Here is a 22,601-nt window from a genome sequence, read left to right as displayed (position 1 = left end):
TTAATTTCAGTGCTCTGTTTTATGCAGAAAAACAGCCATTCATGTTTTGGTGAATTTTGTAAAACAAAAACCTTACTGGCTTATCAGACTGAGCAAATATCCCTTTCACAGTGCGCTTCCCTCTGTGGGAAATGCTGAACAAAAGAGAGGGGGAAGATATAGCTGGAAAATCAATTGCATGGCGTAGTGTAAAATACTGAAAGAAGCATACTACTACAAGCAGCTCAGACAAGAGCCAAAATTCGGAAAAGACTACACAGCTGAAAATTCTTCATTGCTTGGTGGGAAAATGCTAACCAAATACAGCTTAACTTAAGAATAGTTAATTTCAACTGCTGTAATGACTAAGGTGATACTGAAACTGTTTTGCATTTTCAGCTTTAATGGAGACTTGATTCCTGACATCTTTGGTGTCACAAGTGATTCAAGTAAGCCACAGATATTGATAGGCGGGTAAGCTAAAGGTTTGTTTATTAGCATGAATTTCAATAACTTATTCATTGTGCATCACTTCTGCTCTTCCTAAAGAGACTTAAGACTCATGTTTAGCTGGAACTGTGCAAACATATGAATGTTCTCTTATTTCCCTGTGTGTTCTATGCAACTCTGCATCTAATTTTTGAAATGTTCTTTTATAGGGGAAGTAGACATTCCATGAGAGCTGAGAAAACAAAACCCCTGTTATTTGACATGAGAAATAGGATAATTGTTTCTTGGAACAGTTACAGTCTGCTTTGTTGAGTACACTTTGATATTTATTATTATAATATGTATTATGGCATTCTGTGCTGTCCAGAAATACAAACCAAAGTTTTTAAGTAGTGTCTGTAGAATTTAAGCTGTATTTAGTCTAATAGATGAAGTGACAGGTTGATGATGTGAGAAGGACTGGAACAGATCTTAAAATGTATGGGATGGCAAAAGGAAAATGTGCAAGAGTTTCAGGTAAACTTAAAAAAAATTCAGCTCTCATCTAGGAAATTGATTGTAATGGGAAGGTTAGACAACATGGGAAATCAAAAGTATGGAAAGTGCAAATTGTAAGGGTATTGAGCTATATATTAAGGAAAATATTTCATCTACTTATTGGGATTCATAAAGAGACATAAGGCAGAGGTGACTTTTAAGTAGCAATATAAGTGTGCATGCAAGTGATGTTCTCTGTTTCACATCTTTTGTGTTAAGGAGTGGCTAAGGCCACTCTTTGGCAAATAGAATTTGACTAAAGTCTTATGAGATTGTGGTAAAGGGGACTAAGTTTCATTATTAAAGTTTCTGCTAGCCCTGAAATTTCTAGAATGGGAACGGCTAGCAAATACTGGGATAAAAATGATTATTTTAACGGCCTATTTAAATGATTAGTAAGGACTATGCAAAGGATTATTTTTGTTCAACTGTTTTGGGTATGAATGCTGAAATCAAAGCATAACAAAAGAATGGATCTCTACTGACTCAGAAGAACCAGTCTCTAAACAAAAAATTAGGAAGTAGCAATGTCTCTAATATTGGGCAAGATGCCAAAGAACTTCAAATCTCTCTTTTGAAAATAAGTTTTAAGTTATTTGTTAAAAACACTATTGGACCCTAGAGAAGGACAGTTCACGGTCTATTCAGTTTACCTGATACTGCTTTTGTAGTTTGTATTCTGATAAAGAAAAAGAAAGCTTTGGCTTTTGACAGCTGTTAGGATTGTGTATTCAAGGACACAAATTGGTGTGACACTGAGTTATTGAAAGTTTCATTATTGAACAGGGTGACTTTTTTTTTTTTAAAAAACTAAAAATATGGGTCTGTTCATCTTTTCCTGTGACTTTTGCCAAACTGAACTTAGCATTCATTCAGTCTTTGACTTTTTGTAAGGGTTCGGGCATTCTTTTAAAAAGAAAGAAGCCTCAAAAGAAGGATACTTGAATTAGAACTCTTTCCCTGATTTAGAGATTTTTCTCTCAATTGTCAAAGAACGTGCTCAAAAGATAGCAGAAATGATTTTTAGGATGTGAGATAGATTATAAATGTCAAAATAAATACATTATTCTTAGCTTTGTGATGATATGAAAACTACTTTTTTGACATTTTCGTTTAGAACTATTTTCTTTTGATAATGAATAATTTCCAATGAATAATTGGAAAAATTAGGAACTGGGCTTGTGTTTTCTTAGAGGCTTGGACCTTTAAATTAGTTGTTTGAAGAAGTTTGCATCTTCTAACTTGTTATTTTGCAGCTTGTAAGTGAAACTTGATCGGATTGTCTTGAATGTTATTTAGTAACAGTAACATAGTAACTTGCAGCTCGGTGTGTTTCAGGAGAAATCCAGGTGTTGGTGTCATAGCTGTTTTGGGTTTGCATACAATCAATACTTAAGTGTATTTTAAAATAAAGAGTGTGTTAGGAAGTCTATGCATTCCTATGTGGCTTTCTTCAGCTATTGTTTCAAAAGAGGTCTGTTACCACTGGAGAAATCAATGAGATGATTACTCTGTCTCTATGGCAACAATAGATCAGCTTTCTATTGCGCATCTCTATGGCCCTTAAGAAATTTTTAAATAAGGCTTTCTCCCCCGCCCACCCCATCAGTGAGTTTAACCAATCTATACCTGTTGTTTCTAACTGGCTATTTTCCTTTCCTCAGAGATCATTCAGAAGTGATGTAGGGTAACATCTAAATCTGTAAATGCAAAATATACCCTGCTTGGCAATACGTTTTTGGTCATTAATCCCAACTTGAATTTTATCATCATTACTTTTATTTAAATTGATGGATTATGGAACAGAGATTTCAAATTCACAAGGGTGTTTCTGAAAACCTTGCAATGATTATATATTGAAAAATGTTATGAGCTTTTGAAGATACTGAAAAGTGGGAGTGATTTCATTTTGTTGAAGAAATCCTTTCAGTAGCATTAGTACACAAATAAACTTACTCATTAGAGCTCAAAGTAAGACTGTTATAGGTAACAGCATAAGCAATGTCTTATATGTGGAAAACAGCTTTGTCATCTGCTTAGAAAAGCATTTTTCTATTTTTTTAATCCAAAATGTTTTTAAATTTGTACTAGAGCTGTATAACTAACTTTCTTGGCCATCTTAAAAACTGAATACATAGAAAAAAACCTATAGAAAATATTTAATAAATCCTTAAGATTAAGTGATTCTTTTTAACATTTCTAAGAGTTATGATCTCTGGGAAGTAATCAGAAGCCTATTTCTTTTTCTTACTGTAAAATGAGTCACGGAACATAAGGACTTTAGTAATATGTATGTAATGTCACTGGAATAAACAACATCATTCCAGTAGTAATATCACTGCTATTGTATAGTACATTGTATAGTGCATATTGAGATTTTTCTGAGTGTATCAGCTAAGGATTCTGAAAGTAACATATCTGATGATTCAACGGCAATGACTTTTGAAGTATTTGTTGTATTTCAATGCGCTGCTAATAAGGAGGTTTGCTGGAAGTTCAGTCATTCTTAGAACAGAACCCAGCAGTGCATGTATGTTTATAAATAAAGTATCACCTTCTTGGGAAATGACATAATTAGCCTGTAGTCCATCATAATATGAGAGTTTAATTCTTGTGTTGATTTTATGTGACTGAAAATAAAGTCCATTTACATGCAGCGGGCATGAGCTGCTTTAACAGCATGTGATTGTGTCCATTTTTGCCCATCTTTATTAATCCTACAGTAGATTTCAGAAGTACTGATAGTAAAACTGCTTGAAGAAATCAGGGAGGACAGTGATCAGTGTCTCAAGATTTACAGTTGAAGTCTAGGCACTAAATTTCACTTTATGGGTAGAGTGATACTTTTCTATGTACAAAAACAGTTGCTCTAGAAAGTTAGTAAAATCTAATTGAAGCCCCTGTGTTATGAATCATCCTTCACAGAACCTTTCAAGCAATTAACTCTAGTTACTTAGTATATTGTAAGCTAAGTAGTAATTTTAGCTTAGCATTAGGAGAACATGCTTTCTGTTCAATTTTATTTCAGGTTTCACAATTTTTTTTTTTTTTTAAGGTATATTGTCATGACTAACAATCCCTAAGCATTGGTTAAATGTGTTGCTTTTTATTCTTGTCTGTAGGAACTTATCATGGCATGCTGCGTTGGAAACTCAAAGTAAAATGTATATACCGCACTCTCATGCATTTATAGATTTAAATAATGACTTCGCTGCTGGTAAGTCATAAAAGTGTTAAATACCTTCCTATAATAATTACCACGAAGTATACAATGTAATGTATTGCAATTTCATTCTAATGTTTTAGTAAATTTCATGGATGGTTGTAAAGAGTTGGTGCTGGAATGTTGTATTCAGTATATATATTGCTACTTCTGATTTAAAAAAAAAAATTATTATTTTAATATCTACAATTTGAAAATACAGGGTTTTAAAAAATAACTGCCAAAATGAATAACTTAATAACGTTTTCTACTTCTTGACGATAATTTCATCAGAACTGATGCTTGTTCTGAATAATTTTGTGTTCACCGTTAAAGCACTGTTTCCTGTTCTTTGTGATGCTGTACTCTAGTATTCAGTTTGCAGCTGAATCAGAAGCAGGGCTGCATTTTCTTCACCTTGAGTCTGAAAATAGTTTTATCGTTCATTCTGAAGAATGTTTTCAAGACTGGACTTATAATTTCTTTCTTAACGATTGCAATATGACTTTGTTCTATTTTGTTGTAGTTAATGCTATCACTGATTGAGAAAATAGCATGTGAGACTTTATTCTTCTGTGACTATATGAGCAATCCTATAACCTATTTATAATTCAGTGTTCACAAATGAGTATCGGAGGCAACTTTTCTTATGGTAGATAAACTATTCTTCCTTTGTTGGTGATGCCTTTGTTTTGTTTGGGGTTTTTTTGTGAAATACACAAATGCAATTTAGCCTTCAATTACCATGATGAATCTATTTATCACTTGCATACCTGGCTCATACCTCCAAGCACATTTAAATATTGTGCTAAACTGAATTTCTTCACACGCTAAATGAATTCTGGAATGCTTTATCTTCTGCTAGATGTACAATGTACATCAATTCATATATGGTAATTTTTGAAAGAGAGCTTATTTTTTCCTATTCAGGAGCATGGGAATGAGAGGGGAAAGAGTCCATAAATTTAATTAAGATGCTTATAAATGTTGGGGACTAAGTTAATTGCTTTAGTGCGTAGTCAGACCTTAATATTCAGTTCTGGCACATTGCTGCATGAAGCTGTCAAGTGGTAATTCCAACTGGAAAATTAAATATATGGTTGCTTACCATAATCAGTGTCATGTAATAGCGAATTCTAACACACTTAGTTCTATAAATCCTTTGGAATTTTGTGTTAGTGGCATGGGCAGTGTAGATGAGCATTCAAGGTATTGTTTTAAGATGAATATATTGAAATCTAAACTCACAGGTAGGTAAAGATAGGAATTCTAAGTCACTTACATAGATCAATCACAGACTGATCAATTTTAGCAAGAGTACACAACTGCTAACAGTGGTATGACCGCTAACAGCCTAAAGAATGTCCAGAGAGTTGCAGTTACTGCTAGTGATATATGGAAGTTCCTCTATTAAATAGAACTGAAAGTCAGGATCTTTGTGTGGGGAGTGCCAGGAGCTTTTATAGATTCACATCTGTATTCGTATCTCAAGATGTGAATAGAAGCTTCTGTGAAGCACTCCCCATAGAAAGATCCTGACTTCCATTTGCTTGTAACAGCAAGGATAGTAACACCTCAGGCTGAAATATGTGTTATGTTACAGCAACCCGAGGAAAATTTTAATGAAAATAATTCATTTTGAGAAGAAAACTGGTGGAAATATTACCATAGAATTATTTTCTTTAAAATAATTTTTTGCTTCTAAGATGGGAATGGTAAATTTTTTTTCTGCTGTCCCTATGAAAATTGGACCAACTGTGAAGAACACATATGTTGCTGAAAAATCATACCTTATTGATAATATCTGATATTTCATGACTGATGTGTTATTCCAAGACTGCCTGCTGCCAAAATGAAGTTACCAATTGTTTTGTCCTGTCTGCACGTTTATGGCAGTTCCCTCACATCAGCTATAGTAGCTGTTCAGGAACTGGGGCTGATGGGGAACACAATTAGTTTTCACTTGAGTTAAGCTGATCCAACTTGCCATGAAGCTTCAGGATTGCCGGAGCCAATGTAAGCACAGAGAGAAGGTTGACTCCTCTTCTAGTAGCAGCAGTTGTAGCCTGCCTTTAACCAAGCATGAAATTGCACCTTGAGTCTCATTGTGCCTCTTCCAAAAAATACCTGTTCAGTGTTCTCACCACGTCTCCTTTAATTTGTGTTAGCCTGCACAGAGTTGGATGAGTGACTCATAGAAGTAGTCAGCTGATATAAATTAAAAAAAGAAAAAAGGCAAAACAAAAAAACAACCTGTATGTAACTGTCTATATGGTACTGATAGTACTGTGATTCTAAATGCACTCTGCCAAACAGGGCCAAAATAAGGTGCTGGTATTGCTGTAGGATGCCCACATCTAGTCCTGTGTCTCGCTCTGTGCAGCCTGGATAGACTTTGCAGAAGACAGCTAAACGCTTCTCCTGTTTGTTTAGCTCTGCTCTTTGTTAGCATAGCTGGAGCGTTGCAGCCTTACTACACCAGCAAAGAGAGGAGTGTGATTCATACTGTGTTATTTCTCAATGGAGTCAGTGGAGGCTATTACTTTTTGGTTGGTTCAGGTAGAGCTAGTGAAGAGGAGGGGATTCTTGTGACTCAGTATTCACCCGCACTACCATTCCTGAGTTGGAACAAAACCTCATTAAGAATAAATAGGTCCTGGTACACATTAGAATCATATTAATTAGGAGGGAGGCATTGATGAGGGTGCAGGAAAATAGTCTGCATGCTGAAATCCTGTTGTCCAAAAGACTTAGGAATCACAACATTTGATGCTGCTGTGGTGCGTTTCGACTGAAAAATTCAGAGTATTTACTCGCAGGCAATGCTACTATTCGTGGATATGAATATACAGTTGTACCTAAAATGGATGCACTGATTTTTTTTTTTATACAAATAAAAAACAAACCTCCAGAATATGCCATCTTTACTTGTTGATTTTTGGAGGGGGGGGTTTAAGACCTTTTTCTAATATTCTGCAATGTTTTGGGGCTCTTTTTATTGTGTAACAGATGCAGCCAATTCCGTGATTTTTAGCTGGGCTATTTTTGGCAACTCTATCATTATAAACAGCTTAGGAGATTTAAAGTGTGCTTGACTTTAAAAAAAAAAAAAAAAAAAAAAAATTAAAAAAAAAAATCTCCTCTCTGGGCTGAGCATCTTTTTGCTAGTTTATTGCCTAACCCGTTTTCAACCTGCTGATATTAAACCCTCAAAACAGAGCTTTTAATTGGCGTGCTTCTCCAGCTCTGGGTAAAATGAAGTTGAATTGTTAGGATTTCATTATATAGAACATGTTCATAAGATGTTTTTAATCCCTAACAGTGCTTCATGAAAGGCTAACTGTGTAAGATTTTTATAATCCAAAAATCCAGTAACCAGAAACAAAGATAATACTAATCTTTCTTGGTCAGATGTAAGCTACGCTGTTTCAGATAGTAATGCTGCTGCTGTTTTTAAATAAAGCATCCTCATGTAGAAATCTTAGCTGCTTCTAATTTTTAACTCAGTAAGTAATTTTCAGTTAGGAATTAAATATTATATATTCCACACAAAAATTTGCAGTATAAAACTTGTAGCAAAGGGTCTATGTGTGCTTTACGGGTAAAGATAAAGTAAATACAAAACTTTCAATGGTCTTCTGCGTGCGTATTAAGCGTGTGTTGCTCCAGGGAGAAGTATCTAGGTCACAGAATGGCTGAGACTGGAAGGGATGTCTGGAAACGATCTAGTCAACCTACCTCCCATCAATGTCACTGTTTGTACATGCACTGAGATAGACTGAAAGATGAGGAGAAAATTGGTGACCCTTGTTAGAATAGGGCTACTGGGTGTCTAGTAATACATACTCATATTTGTGATTAGTTCTTTTTAACAGGCAGCTTAAGAAAATAATCTTGAAGCTAATATTAATAGGCTTGTCTGAACAGATCAACATCAGGTGTATTTTATAGAACATCACGGTCCAGGTGAGCATTTCCAAAGCAGGCTCCTCAAGTAAGAGGCCTGTCTTAAAAACGTCATATCCTTAGACTGAAAAATTTATACCGCATGGCTTAAGAAAAGAAGTATTTGTACAGGATTTAACTCTTTTGACTGATAGTGAAGGAGGTAAAAAGCAACTTCTCTTTGCCTTAGCCCACTCAATTCAAAGTAAAAGGGAACTCAGTGTCTCTCAGAAATGCGTTTCAAGTGTGTTAGTCAAGAGATGGAGAGGATGCTGTTCAACTGAGTAAACACTATTTGCAATATGGTTATTACACTGAAGATTTTACAACTGAAACACATGAACTGAACCATGGAGAAAAAGTATTATAGCTGGAAACTTGATAAAGACCACCCAGAAATGATGTAGAGATGGGTACCAGTACAGATCATTTATTTAAAGCTAGACAATAGACAAACATGCTTTGTTTATGCCTCCCACATCTATGTTGTTGATGGCATCACAGTCAGCATTTTCAGATAAACTTCAGCTTGGTCCAAAGTATTTAAATTTAGCATCGGTCACTAGGTGAACACTAATTAGACTGTCTTAACATAAGCTCTCCTAGGTGTATCAAGAGCGCTTTATCTAAAATTGAAATTTTTAGGATAGTAATTTTTTTGCTACATGTAATTTTTTTTTTCTAATTAGGTAACTTGATTGTTTCTATTTAAAACATCCTAAAATGTCAGATGTTCATTTAGGGCTAATGCTGTCTTTCTAAGCCAAAATTGTAGTACTTAATTACTTGGAAAAAAGGATTATTAATAAACAATAAATATGTGTGCACTTCAAGTTACAAGTCTTCTACCAAGAAATCAGGCCATGGCCCTGCACATATTTTTAAAATATTCAAATGTATGAGACAAAGTACCTTGGCCTCTGAATCGTACTGTAACTTCGTACTGTACATCTGTCAATGTATCCTTGAATTCTATGAAAAGTAGCCAAGGTATTAAATATTCTGTGGCTTATTTGGTTATGTGGTTCCAAAGTTTGAAAATACTGCTTTTACAACCTGTCTTGTGTTGAACACTAGCACATGGTGTGTATATTTGCAGATATTTCTGGAACTGTTTCTATAAAATGAAGGAAAAAATCATAAATTTGATTTTGGGAAAACTAAAGTGGAAAAATCGTTAGTCAGAAACAGCTTGCTATAAGCTAATTGCTGGTCTCTCTACTGATTTCTGATGGTTAATTTTCTTATGTTTTGCTTTGGGAATATAGAAACCTGATGTACCAGAACATTTACAATGTGTTTTCTTTTTCCTTCCTACTTCTTAGTTTAAACACATAAATGTAGACAGTTTTCTTCTTGAAAACTACTCATTCAAATCACAGGTAATATTTCTGTTGTAATCATTTAAACCTGGATTCCAAAGACATTGTAATGCTTGATGTCAGACTACCTGATTATATTTTTGGTGAGTTTCCTCTTGATGGAAGCTGGTAGCCTCACTGCATATAATGTTATCATCAAAGCTTATTTTATGCAATAGAGCTGCATTTATTCTCTATTAAAATAACCAGACTCATTATGTTTGCAAACAAATTATCTGGCCTTTTAAAACTTAACCTTGAGTGGCATTTTAAAACTGGGGGGGGGGGTGTATTGTATTCAGTAATGCCATGTCACTGTTTCATTCCTTGAACAGATATATTTTTTTTTTAATTTCTTAACTGTTTTAAGCTCTGATAACAGAGCTTACCTGAGAGCTGACAGCAAATAATGGAGGCATAAAATGTATCATATAAAATACACAGGATATATTTTGGAGGACCTCAATCTATGTCTGTAAAGTTTTGTTTGTTTTTATTACGTTTTTTTAGTGCTTACAGATTTGTTATCTCTAATTAAAAATGCTCTGTGTGACATGATCTCATTACCTCTATTCCTCCACTTGTTCCTGCACAGTGTTCAATACCACAGGAAGTTCCTGCTCATAAGATGAAACCAGAGTTGCTCAAATTAGCTGGATCTGCTGCTGCTGAGATTGGTCTACTTTTGCCAATGTCACTTTTCTTACTCATAGTTTACCTCACAAAGAGAATTAAAGAATGAGTAGAGATCTTTAGAGAAGAGAAACAGCTATTTTAACTTAAGTTTTTCCCAATCTTTCTAAAAGAACCCATCACCTGTGCTATCTGCTTAGCAGTTTTAATTTTAAAAATGCTGTTATGAAGTGTCTCAAAAGCTATTCCTTTTGAAATTTTTAATTATATACTTATATAATTATATACACTGGTGGATACCAATATGATATTTTTATGGGAATCAATAACTTAATATAGGTGAGAAGTAAATTGGTTCTGCCCTAAACAGTGTTTTGTTGAGAAAGCATGAATGTGAAAATGGGTTGTGAAAGCACTCTTAACAGTGGTGGTCATCTTCTATTGCTTGAAACAATATTGTTGCCTCTCTTCTGAAAATAAACAGATTTTTCTGTCTGAAAACTCATGTTGGAAGTGCTAAAAACCAGAGGAATAGTCCCACCTGCTCCGCCTATTCAGAAGCATAACTATTTGGCATAAATCTAATTTAAAATTTTTCCATTTAAGCGATGCTTTTAAATTAATACATATGGATTTTTTTCTTTAGTAATTTTAATAATTAAGCCCTTAAACCCCTTTCATTATGTTGTTTGCAATTGTTTATTGTCTGCTTTACTAAATAGTTCCAGTAAATACATATTAAAATTTGAAAGACCCATTTGAAAAGCAGAATAAATTCACAACCTCTGTTACAAGCACATTTCTTAAAAATTTGCAAACACAAATTAGCTTGTTTGTAACATATGAAGTCCTTTTTTGCTTAAATTTTTCAGAGGAGGAAGTTACTGGAAAGAGTGGTTCCTTAACTTACGGCTTCATGTAACTAGCACTAAAAAATCATGAAAAGTTAATTGCAAACTCATTAGTGTTGGTACTTGTACTCATATCTATATTGTAAACGCTAAATTGCTATAGCTAAGCAGTAGATGTATTCCATTTACTCTAGTACAGTAGTAATGCTAACTTGACAAACAAATCTGAATACCAAATGATAGAGGGTTTCTCTACCTGAATGAAAAACTTATGGACAGAAGCACAAAACTTGTCAGGTTTGGTTTTCCATTTCCATGTAGTAAAGAAATAAAACTGACTATATCTAACTTTTTTGTATAAAATTAGGTTATACATAAATACTAAATGATAATTAGGTTATACATATATACTAAAGTTGTATAACTACAATTAAAAATTGTAAATAACACTTTTAATTTTGTTTTTAAATACTTTTTTTTTTCCTACTGGTTGGTCAGTCTGTACTGTAAATAGAGGAAAGTTACCCTTACTTTTCCTTAGGCTTTATGGCACTTAATGATTTTAATACAGTTGTCACCCATTCTGTCAACATACTGCAAAGCGGAGATTTTTAGTTCAGCACATTGTTTACATATACCAATACATACAAGCAGGCATGTTCATATTCTCAAGTAACTTCTAGTTAAAGAATATGCACAGACACACCTGTTCTTCCACAGAAATGAAAATTTTTTTAGGCATGTTTAGAGTGTACACGTCTATGTTTTAATTGGGTAATACCTTGTGTGTTTTGATAGTGTTTGGGGGCTTTTTTTTTTTCCTTTATTAACTTAAATTTCTGAAGTAAATGTGAAATCAAGCTGTAACTTGATGTTGCTCATCCCCTGGTGGCTTCTGAAGACAACTGTAGATGCTGAGGGTTTTAATTCTGAAATAAAGCCCTCTGACATTAAACAGAAAGGTCAAATCAGTCATTAGTGAAATGAACACCCTATCTATAAATAGTACTGTTTTTTATAACACTCAAAAGTGAAGGAAAATAACAAGGATAATCAGAAGTGAACTTGGAGCAGATTCGTATGGTTAGGTTTTGCAATTTCCTAGTAGTCCTAATAAGAAAAAGCAATGTTTGGAAGTAGGGTTTGTAATACTACCTGCTTTATTTAATAATATTGTCTGCAGTTTTCCACTTGGGCTGAAGTTTTCTAAGCTGTCTACCTACCCCAACGCTGAACTTTTTCTAACCTTCAGTTGTACTTGCTTAGCCACTTCAACAGACTGAAGTTGTGGTGGAGCTGGTTTGGTATTTGATAACTTAGGGCAATTTTTTTCTCAGTGACCTAACACTTGCTTTTGAAGCATCCTTCCTGAAAGATAGCAAGGTCTCTTTGCTTTTGCTGTTTTAATGAAAAGATCCATCCAAATTTATCCAGTTTGAAACAGGTTTTAGAAATATCAACTAGTGTTTTGTTGTTGTTGTTGTTTTCCTTAATTGCTATAACTGCCTTTCTAAAACAGCCATCAGCAGTGAACATACCATAGACGGGGATTATCAAAGCCCTTCCTTCCATTGTGGCTCTGGACTTTTGCAAGTATTTGGATGCTTAACTGAGAGCAGGGGTGCAAAAGGCAGAGGTGATGCAGAGGAAGTGGGAATAGAAGTTGGTAGGTGGGGAAGAAATCTGGGCTGGAGGTGGGGAATTTAGATGGAGATGATGAGGAGCAAACACTGGATGAATTTTTGCCGGAAGAGGATGTTAACACATGAACTCGAAGTTATTAGAGGAGGACTGACCTAATAGTGTGTGGGATAAGAGAAGTATAGTTGCGTAAGACTGGGTTGAGAGAAGTCTAGGATTGTCTGTGTGAAGAATACGGTGGGATAAGGATCAGAGATGGACCTGCTGTTGGGTGTAGAGCTGTTTGGTGGGAAACTGCCTATATGACTATTCCTGCATCTGTAGCAAAAATGGTAAGTTCTATGGTGTAAGAAGCTAGGGATTGCAGGAAGCATAGCATGAACTTGCTTTCATGTTCAAGGTGTTTGAGTGCTGTCCTGCATTTTAATCCATCCATCTTTTCTATGGCATTCCTTTGTCATGACTGATAGATAACCTGTTGCAATTACATGTTGGGCTCTCAGGAGGCGATTATCTATCGAGCATCTTTACTGTAAGTGTCTGGTTTCTGAGGACCTGTGGCAGGAATGCCATGCTTTTGGTGCCTGAAATGGGCCACCATAAACATTAGTGGTTATATAATGCTCCATTAGATATATTACATAAAAATGATAAGAAATGGATCTAGGTCAAGATATGGGTGCACTGTGTTCAAATTACTATTTCAGTGTTTGTAGATGTATCTGGGATGACCGGCATTGATATAAGATAGATCTAAAGGCGCTAAACTCAATGCAGTCTAGCTGTACAAGTTTTACGTAGCTTCCTGGGGAGATTTTTTAGTCTTCACTGGGCCATATGTTGATACAATGTCAAAATTAGCTCATCCCATCTAATAAAGATGGATGGAACTGCTGTGGGTCTTTTGTAATGAGCTTTCGGTTACTGGAGTAACCGAATTACAATAGTGTATTTAAATATCTTCCCTTTTTCAAGCTGAAACATAAATTCTAATAATCTCAGTTTCCTTTTTTTTGTAAGAATGAATGCTGAATTCAATGTTTTTCAGTATATGTATTTACTGTTGATAAAATGTTGTAGGGCCTGGATAGCAGCATTTTATTACTAAGCCAATTAACTCAAAGAATAGCCAACTTTGCTCACCAACTCCCTTTTTAGGGAAAGTAAAGTTGTGAGTAAAATGCTAATACAGTGTGGTTTTGTGTCGCAGCATGAGTCAGATGTCTTCTGTATTAAGTGTTTGGTATATATTTAGGTTGTTTTTCAGTCTTGTGGATCTAAAATGCTGGGTAACCTCCTTGATTCTTTATCTTATTCCCAGGCTATTGAACTTTATGAATTTTTCTATTGCTTATGTTGTTTTTATGTTGATCACTGCCTGTTAAATCAAAAATAGGAAAGCATATTTAAATGTGAACACGCTTCACTTTGCATTTGTTTACAAGAAATACTTCCTCTCAGTATTGCTTATCTTTACTACATCATATCACAAATTAAAAATGTAAGAAATGCCCTGCAGGCTTAGTCTAGTTGTCCATCCAGCTAATGCAATATTTTTTCTCTGGCAGTGGCAATAGGAAAGTGGCCAGGCTGATTTTTCTTCCTCCCATTGCCTATTTCCATTATATATCTCCAGAATCTACAATTGGCATTGGGTTGTTAAAGGTACATCCTTGCCTATTCTTTTTAGTATCCCTTTATGTACCTATTGTCTAGTGAAAGTACCCAGAGTATCACCTTTGTATTCTGTAAATAATTAAGATTGTTGAGCTCCACAGTATTTGATTTTTTTTTTTTTTTTTTTAACCTCAGGTTGTAAATATCTTGTATTGTGCTGTTGTTAGGTTCATCAGCATTAGAACAGAGCATTATGATACAGCCCTCAATACTTTATCCGTGCTTTTAAAATTTAGAGATCTATGTGCAAATGACTTTTGTTTTCTACAGCTGAAACTGCAACCAGAACTGCCTTCCAAAGGCAGTGTGGCAGCATATCTTTAGACAAGTGACTTTCCCTGAGCATATGTAATATGATAGGCATTCCTTGTAGGAAAGAGGGGTTGAGTTTTCTTGATGTAGGCAGAAGCAAAACAAAAATGTTGCAGTTTTCAAGATGATTAGCTTATTAAAATACAAAAGGGGTAGAAATGAACTATGTCTTCATTGTTGTGTAATCCAAGTACTGAACATACAGATCTTAATGCATTTGTTGGCTCCGTCTCTTCTCCTGCAGCCTTTATATATTAAAGAATTTAGTAATAATAGACAGGGAAAGCTATAGCAGTAGTGGTAAGAGATGTCTTCAATGGACACCATTCCTTTGGGAAAGAGGTGCTTGCAAGGAGTTTTTGCTATGGCTGTATAGAAAAAGATGTTTATAAATTGCACAATCTTAATTGTTTCCTCTCATGCTTTTGGCTGTTAGGGATGAAAAGTTACATAGTAAAGCCAGATAGAATCATAGAACAGGTTAGGTTGGAAGTAACCTTTGGAAATCATCTGATCTAAAACACCGTACCAAGCAAGGCTTGGTTTTTCTTACAGGTTTCTTTCCTGCAAACTTGGAGAAAACATTTGTAATTCTGAACTATACAAATTTGCAAACAGTTATTTGGAGTCTCTAAATTACATTTGCATTTTTACACTGCTGCTGCGAAGAAATGTTTTTGTTTTGCTTGCTTTGAAATCTGACGTTCTTGATCAAAATGGAAAATTACTTGTAAATATTAAGCATTTGATTTGATTTCAGTGCAGGAGGATTTAATCACAAAAACATGCATGAGCATTTGAGGCACATAGCTTCTAAGAAGGCTTAAGGATAAAAAGGAGGACAATTGGCAATAACATACGAGCTGAATTGGTTCAGCGGGCTCTAGAACTAGAGGTGGTGTTGCTGTACCTGTATTAAGTTGTCCTATGAGAAATCACAGCTTGTTGCTTTAACTTAGGAGCAGTGTGGCACTAGCTCGTCTATACTATTCCTGGAAGATTATCTGCAATCTTTGCCTGCCTTTGCATTTTACCAGTAGGGTGTAATATTACAGCAGCCTTGGAGCTGCTTTGGTGTGTTGGTTCCATTTGTTGTATATGTTACATGTTTTCAAGGTAGGAAAAAAAGAGAGACAGAGGAGTACATGAAGAGGAACAAAGGGCAAAAGTAATTTACTAACTTTCAAGCGTAGCTGTTTGGGGGTGGGAGGGAGTTCAGTGCAAAACAGGCGTGTTGCTGAATTTAATCATCTTTAAGCTATCGTAGAGGGCCATATTCAGCACTGATCTCTCACAAACCAAGGAAATGTGTGGTAGATTGCCTCCTCTGAAAACACAGCTCTATTTTACTGCTCTCAAAATATGGAACAAGTGTTCATATTAGATTACCTGGTTTGTACAGTGGCTGAACAAAGACTTTAAATCTGTAAGCACCTCCACATTTTTAACATAGTAAACATTTTAGATGTTTTAAATTACCATCTTTCTATTAGCTCTTTGTAGTTTGACTTTCATTTAGTATCCTGATTTATTCCTCCTACACTGCAGATAGCTAAATGTATTCTTTGATTTTAATAAGTTTTCTGACATCCTAGCCATCATGGTTCCCTCATCCCTTTTTTTTCCTCATGGAGTTTTAATGTTTATTTTAAAGCTACTTTTGATTCTGGTCCTAACATGTGGGTTTTTATATGCCTGTTGTTCCTTCCCTTCCTGTATTATTTCAATTCCCTATGCAGTCATATTTCTGAATATTTCTATACACTTATTATGAAATCAGATTAAATGAGGAGGGAAAAACAACTAAGATAATATGCATCAGACTAAGAATGGAAACAAACTGATTTTTTTCAATGCACCAGAAAAATCTCTTGCAAATGTCTCTCTCTGTTAAATGGTTTTACAAAATAGGTGTATATGTGTAATATACAGTAACCATACATGCTCTGTTACAAGTAATTCGCTAATACTTGTGTGAGTTCATAAGGCTATGTCTCAAAATTAGGGTTAGGATACTTTGCAGTTTACTTTGCAGTCGTTGTTGCCCAGTCACGTTGAGTGCCTGACTTTCTGTGGGCTGGTGTAACTCTCTCTGGGATGAACAATATGGAATGTCTTTTGAGTCAAACATGGCCATGATGCTCTCAGAGGAGATGTAACTGATAAATTTATTCTCTAAAGCTCAAATGAAAACAAGATATATTGCTACTTATAGATAGTTCAATTCATAGTAGTGTTTCTATGACTTCCCATTAAGATGTTAAGGACATTTGTTTCTCTTTATTCAAAAAGCTCTATTTTAAAGATACTATAGGAGGTACTGTATTTTTATTTTTTTTTAACTGAGAAGTTGTAGTAGTATGCTGCGTTAGTATAGGTTTTAAAATTATGAATAATTGTTAAACGAAAAACCATCACATGTTAAATTAGTCAAGAAATAGTGCTGTTCTATTTTTGCTGATTTTAATGAACTTTGTTTTAACCTTAAGTAAATGATTTAGAGCTCAGCACTTTGTAATACCCCCAGCATAACTCATATCTGCCTTCTGTATTTGTTTTTTCCACCCTAGGAGCATAATTGTGTCGCATATAAATGCATCAAATTTTTTTAACCTAGTAATAACCAACTGTTCAGAGCTGAATTTCTAGCATAATAATACTGGGTGAATCATGTCTTGGGTTGGCAGCTATGCCATTTTGTCTAATTCTGGGATAGTCACAAAACATGTATAAACATAGCATTACCAGTGGGAATGCTGAGTTAATGCTCCCCAAGATCTCTTCTTGCATAGAGGACCGGGCGGAGAGAGGATTGACTTAGCAATTAAAGGTGAGAGGTCAGCTCTGCAGCGTGTGAAACTGAGTCAGCGATGTGGTGGGAAAACAGTTACAGTGCCAATAAAATGTCTGCTGAAGGCAAGGCAACCTGTTACATTTCCTAATCAAACGCTAGTCATTTGCTGTGTATTTAAATATAACACTTAACGAGGCTATTGTGGCATAATCTGTAGGCGACATAGCTCATATGCAAATTGCAGTACAAATTACAGCATGGATATACTACAACCCTACTTGAAATACTTATTTGAACCTCAAAAACTCTTTTCAAAGTTTTAGTGGCATTTTGGCCTGTAGGAAAGTGAGTTAAGGCTTCTGTTGTTCCATGTTTCTCTTTACACACACACACCCCCCCACACACACCCTGCCCTGTGAATGTATTAGGTCTTTAAAAATATTTTTCTGCTTTATATCTGACAGTAATCAACAATACTGCACAAACTTCCTTTTACATGCGAAGTTAAAATTTGAAAGTTTATATATGTTTTCTAAGTTACATCTATGATATCTTCAGATTGTTTCCATTACTTCTGTGTCTTGCCTTCAAGAAATACTTAAGTACCAATATAATTCATTCCAATGAAGCACACTATCATGCTTTTCATGTGTATACTCTAAAGGAAATTGCCATTTTAGGTATCCAAGGGATAAAATTAAATGGTACAACTTTCGGGGGGGGGGGGGGGGGGCGGAGCGGGGCACATGGGGTGTGGAGAGAAATCTGTAAGCAAAATCTTTGTTGGGTTTTTTTTTCGGGTTTGGTTTTTTTGTTTGTTTGTTTGGGGGTTTTGTTTGATGTGGAGGTTTATGGTTTGGGTTTGTGGTGGGGTTTTTTTTATTCCCCTGGAAGTTAATACCCCTTATTGTGTCATTTAAAGCTTCCTGTATAGCAGTCCACCTGCTTATTCGGTAAACCTCGGGGTTAAGCATGAATATTCTCTTTTTTTTTTTTTTTTTTTTTTTTTAAATCACTTTTTCTGCCTACAAAGTAACCATTCTGTTCTAACTCAAATAGTGATATTTTAAATGGCAGGGGCGAGGAGGACAATGAAAAAGAAAAGAAGTGCATAAATCTAAAAGAGTAGTTTTCCTAAAATCTGGACTTCTTAACACTGGACTTAGTAATTTTTAAATTTTTTTCCTTAAACGCTCCCCCCCTCTTTTTTTTTTTTTTTTTTTTTTTTTTTTTTTTTTTGTAATAACTCCTTTATAAAGCTTTTTCTTCTCATTTTCCTAACTTGGGTGCCTTCCTAAATGGCAATGAATAAGCTCCTCTTTAAGTAGGTGTTGTCAGATAAATCCTCTGAGGCACTCTTTTGCACTGTTTTAATTTTTAAGAGAATTTTAGTGTAAAGGAAGCCTGAAATATTTCTCCATCTCCTTATCTCCTGTCAACAGTGTTTCAGTTGCTTAATTCAACATATCCAAAATAAAAGGACGGTTGGTAGGTTTTTATTTTTAATTTTTACTTTAAATTTGACTTTAATTTTGACAAAAATATAACTATGTATACTTCTTTGTAGCTTTGAGGTCTGTCTCTGTCTTTACTATTAAGAAATGTTCTTCAGTGTACATATGTAACATCCAGCACTTAGTAGATCATGTGAGGCTAACTTAATTTATGTATAAACTATACAAATGCAGAAGTTGAGTGCTGAAGGTATATTTATTTATGTAGAAGAGTATGAGGGATGAAAATAGTTTTTTGGGTTTTTGTTTTTTAATCATTCTTGCTTAATATATATACATCTAAACATCACTGGAATATAATATGTTTAAAAATATATTACCTATATTTTATAAGTTATAAATACATTATATCTTTATTGAGTGATCAAATATTTGTGTGCATAGTCTAATGTTAAATATTTTATTTCTCTTATGTTTCTCATTGCAGATTTGTTCCTTACTACCTTACCAAATTCACAAAACATTATTTTTGAGACATGGGTAAATAAGGTAAGAGAGAAAATCCAAATAACCATTCTGTTAAAACACAGACAAGTTTAAAAAAAAAAAAAAAAGTCATCTGATATTCCTTGTTTCAGGAATGAGTGGAACCAAGGTTGAGGCACTAACTGTGCTATTGCATTTAGACTGCAGAATATCACTGGAGATCTTTTATTCAGCATAAGTTCCTCTGCAGATTTTTTAACATGACTACTAAGTAAATCAATCAAACTGCCTTCATACACCTTAGCAGGACTCCTGGTGTGTCATCAGCTGTTCTAGGGACTTACTGACACTTAGCATGGTGATTCATGAAGAAAAAGCTGATCAGATTTCTTACTCTTGCTGTCTCAAAGATTTGTTTTCTTTAAGTAAGCTTTCTTAGAACTATGACTTCACATCTTGGGTAAGATTTTGTGGGCCAGAGGTTCAAATTCTCACTTTTAACCTTTACAATGTGTATGCAACTTACAGTTGAGAAAATCCCAAGTCCTATGTTAACCAAATATCACAAATGCAATTCAAGGTTAGGGAGAAATAGGTCAATGGATTATTTTTATATATTTTTTTACTGAGATTCTGCTTTTGTATTGCCTAACCTGGCCAGCATCAGTGAAGAACCTCCTTATTAATTAAATTAGTTGATTTGAAACTAAATGTATCCTTTATCTAATCTGTTATTCAAAAGGACTATAGTTAGGAATCTTAGCATGTGTATGTTAAAAGTTTACTTTTTTGTTATAATAGGAAGTGCTTGATGTGTTTCTTATTAGCTAAGAAACAGTTTTTGAGGCTTTATTTACCTGAAAATTTATCCATCATATCACAGTGAGTCACTGTAGAAGTCACTGTCTTGTCTCCGACAACATGGCCATCTTCAACCAGCTGCTGAACTGAGAAAGTGGAAAAAAAAGAAAAAAGAAAAAAAGAAAGAAAAAAAAAAAAGAAGAAAAGTAATAGCTGCCAGATAGTCTCTGAATACTAATTTTTAGGCAAAAGTAATGAAAGCTGTACTGGACACTTTTTTTTTTTTTTTTTTTTAAAGCAGCAGGTAATGAGTACTATATTTCTAGCATTTATATAGACTTAAAAATGAACAGGTTTTGACTTTGATGAATTTAATTCTTGAGGGATTGAGTTACTGACTACAGAAGGCATTTGACCTGTCTGCTGTAGGTGATTTTTTTTTTTAATTTTCTTACAAATTTTGAATTTTCCAAACTCATATATTCTAAATATTATCCTGCATTATATATTTTCTATGCATAGATTTGCTTATCTTTAGAAAGAAGGAATTCTATTATTTGGAATCAATAAACCCAGTAAAATGTCATACATATATGTACATGTATATCAATCTTAAATTAACTTGATTGATCCATTAAAAGCTGTTAAATTGCTCTACAAACCTAGACAAAGTAATTCTCTTCATTGATGCACCATAAAAAGCTTTTAAAATATTTGTCTATGACACATGCTTTTCTGGCCAGCTGAGCCCAGGGCCTAGTCTTTTCTGCATGGAGATGATTTGCATTAATTTTTTTTTCTCTCACCTGAGCTATTATAAATTATATGTCGAGGTAAAGATACACAGTCAAACATCCATGTACTAACTGTTTCCAGAGCTGCATCTTCAACAGCATTGAAGTCCACAAACTGAGTATGACATGAGTAAGCAATATGGATAACTATACATAATCCACAGAACAGTATCACTTGTCTCAATGGCTTTACATGTACTTGTGTGCATAGCACTTTATATGAGCTGATTGCAACAACTAGTAAAGTCGGCCTTAGGTCATCTTACGTGACTACGAAAATGTTTTAAATGGTTTTGTTCCTACTGTGATCCGGTTCTATGATAAACAAGGATCCAGCACTCTTCTTTTGTTTTTCTGATGAAATATTGGAGTATTGTTTTCTGCAGGCCTAGGTTTTAATAATAGACGATTAAAACAAGACCTAAACCACGCCTAATGTAAAATCAAGTTATTTCCTAATTAGAAGGAAAATCAGAAGCTATTTTTGACAGATGTGCAAGTGTGTTTTTATATATTACATATATCTATAAAATCACATGTCACTATGCATAAATGCACAGTGGCATTCATAATCACTTAATTATTATTTAGATTATGTTGCTGAAATAACCCAATCTATTCCACGTAACACAGCAAAATATATGGACAATTGTATCTGAATATTACTATTACTGGATTTCCATAAGATTCCATGAAGGATTAAAAGTGCAAAAACTCAGTCCTGATATTCAGAGAGTGCATTTTTTTTCCATAGCTGAGACGTCTCTTTATTATCTACTTAAGTGGTTTTTTTATCAATGCGTATTTTCTTTGGTTCAAAAATCAAATTTTATCACTTAGTCTGCAATTCAGTTTTTTATCATCTTTGTCCTGTTTGATAGGATGGGAACTTCTCTAAACTTGAAAAAACTAAGGAAAAGCCTAGTGGTGTGAAAGTTGTTGGACAGTCCGTGTTTGCAGATTTTGGTGAGTTTTATTCTTCTAAACTATCCTGAGTGTTTCTTTCTCTTTCATATTTTGGTTAGCTACTCTAAATCAAAGAACAAATAAAGATGTTTAGCTCTAAAAGAGTTCATTTACTTTTTTTTTTCTTTAAGGTATTACACCTATTTGACTGTTAATCTTGAAATATCTGGGAATGATTATTAATAAATTCAATTAAATTCAACTTTGGCTATCCCGGTACATTCTGCATCACATGTATCTACTGTTGAGTGCCTTGCTTAACGACTGTTGCTTTGAGGTGTGCTACAATGCCAGACTTACTTTTATGAGACATGTATTTTGTTTGTTGTGGTTTGGGGTTTTTTTTTCCCTAATCTTGTTCAGAAGATATTATTTGAGTAAATGTTCATAAATTCTTCACCTGTACAAACTAATAAAGCCAAAATGTAAATGAATTAAAATGACTTGAACAAAGATTGATGAAGCATGGTAAAATCTTAATGGTTGTAATTGAAAATTCTGGAAGGCTTTTGGACAGAAGAAAAACTTAATTTATATGTAAATCTATTTTTGCAAGGGTTAGTGAAAGCCTATATTTTTTCTATTAGAATGTACTTTTTCAGTTAATTGTGGATTATCAATGTGTGTGTCATGTTATGGAGAACAGGAAATGTTGGGTTTTGTAGTTCAAAAAGTAATTTTTTTTCTGTGCACTAAAATAAGAATTTTGCAAGCCAAG

General features: G+C 34.3%; 1 protein-coding gene across 2 annotated transcripts in view; it reads left to right on the top strand.

Moving 5' to 3' along the window:
* Positions 1-22,601, top strand: part of ITFG1 (integrin alpha FG-GAP repeat containing 1) — a 91,645-nt gene that overhangs the window by 7,472 nt on the left and 61,572 nt on the right. For both annotated transcript variants that reach the window (XM_030026440.2, XM_041126374.1), the window contains exons 5-8: positions 379-453; positions 4,089-4,183; positions 19,324-19,385; positions 21,799-21,883. In XM_030026440.2, the coding sequence (XP_029882300.1) occupies positions 379-453; positions 4,089-4,183; positions 19,324-19,385; positions 21,799-21,883 (317 nt within the window). The remainder of the gene's footprint in view (positions 1-378; positions 454-4,088; positions 4,184-19,323; positions 19,386-21,798; positions 21,884-22,601) is intronic.

This window comes from Aquila chrysaetos, chromosome 9 (assembly GCF_900496995.4).
Source record: "Aquila chrysaetos chrysaetos chromosome 9, bAquChr1.4, whole genome shotgun sequence".
Taxonomy (NCBI): domain Eukaryota; kingdom Metazoa; phylum Chordata; class Aves; order Accipitriformes; family Accipitridae; genus Aquila; species Aquila chrysaetos.
The sequence above is the reverse complement of the archived record's forward strand: the minus strand, read 5'-3'. Positions and strand labels throughout refer to the sequence as shown.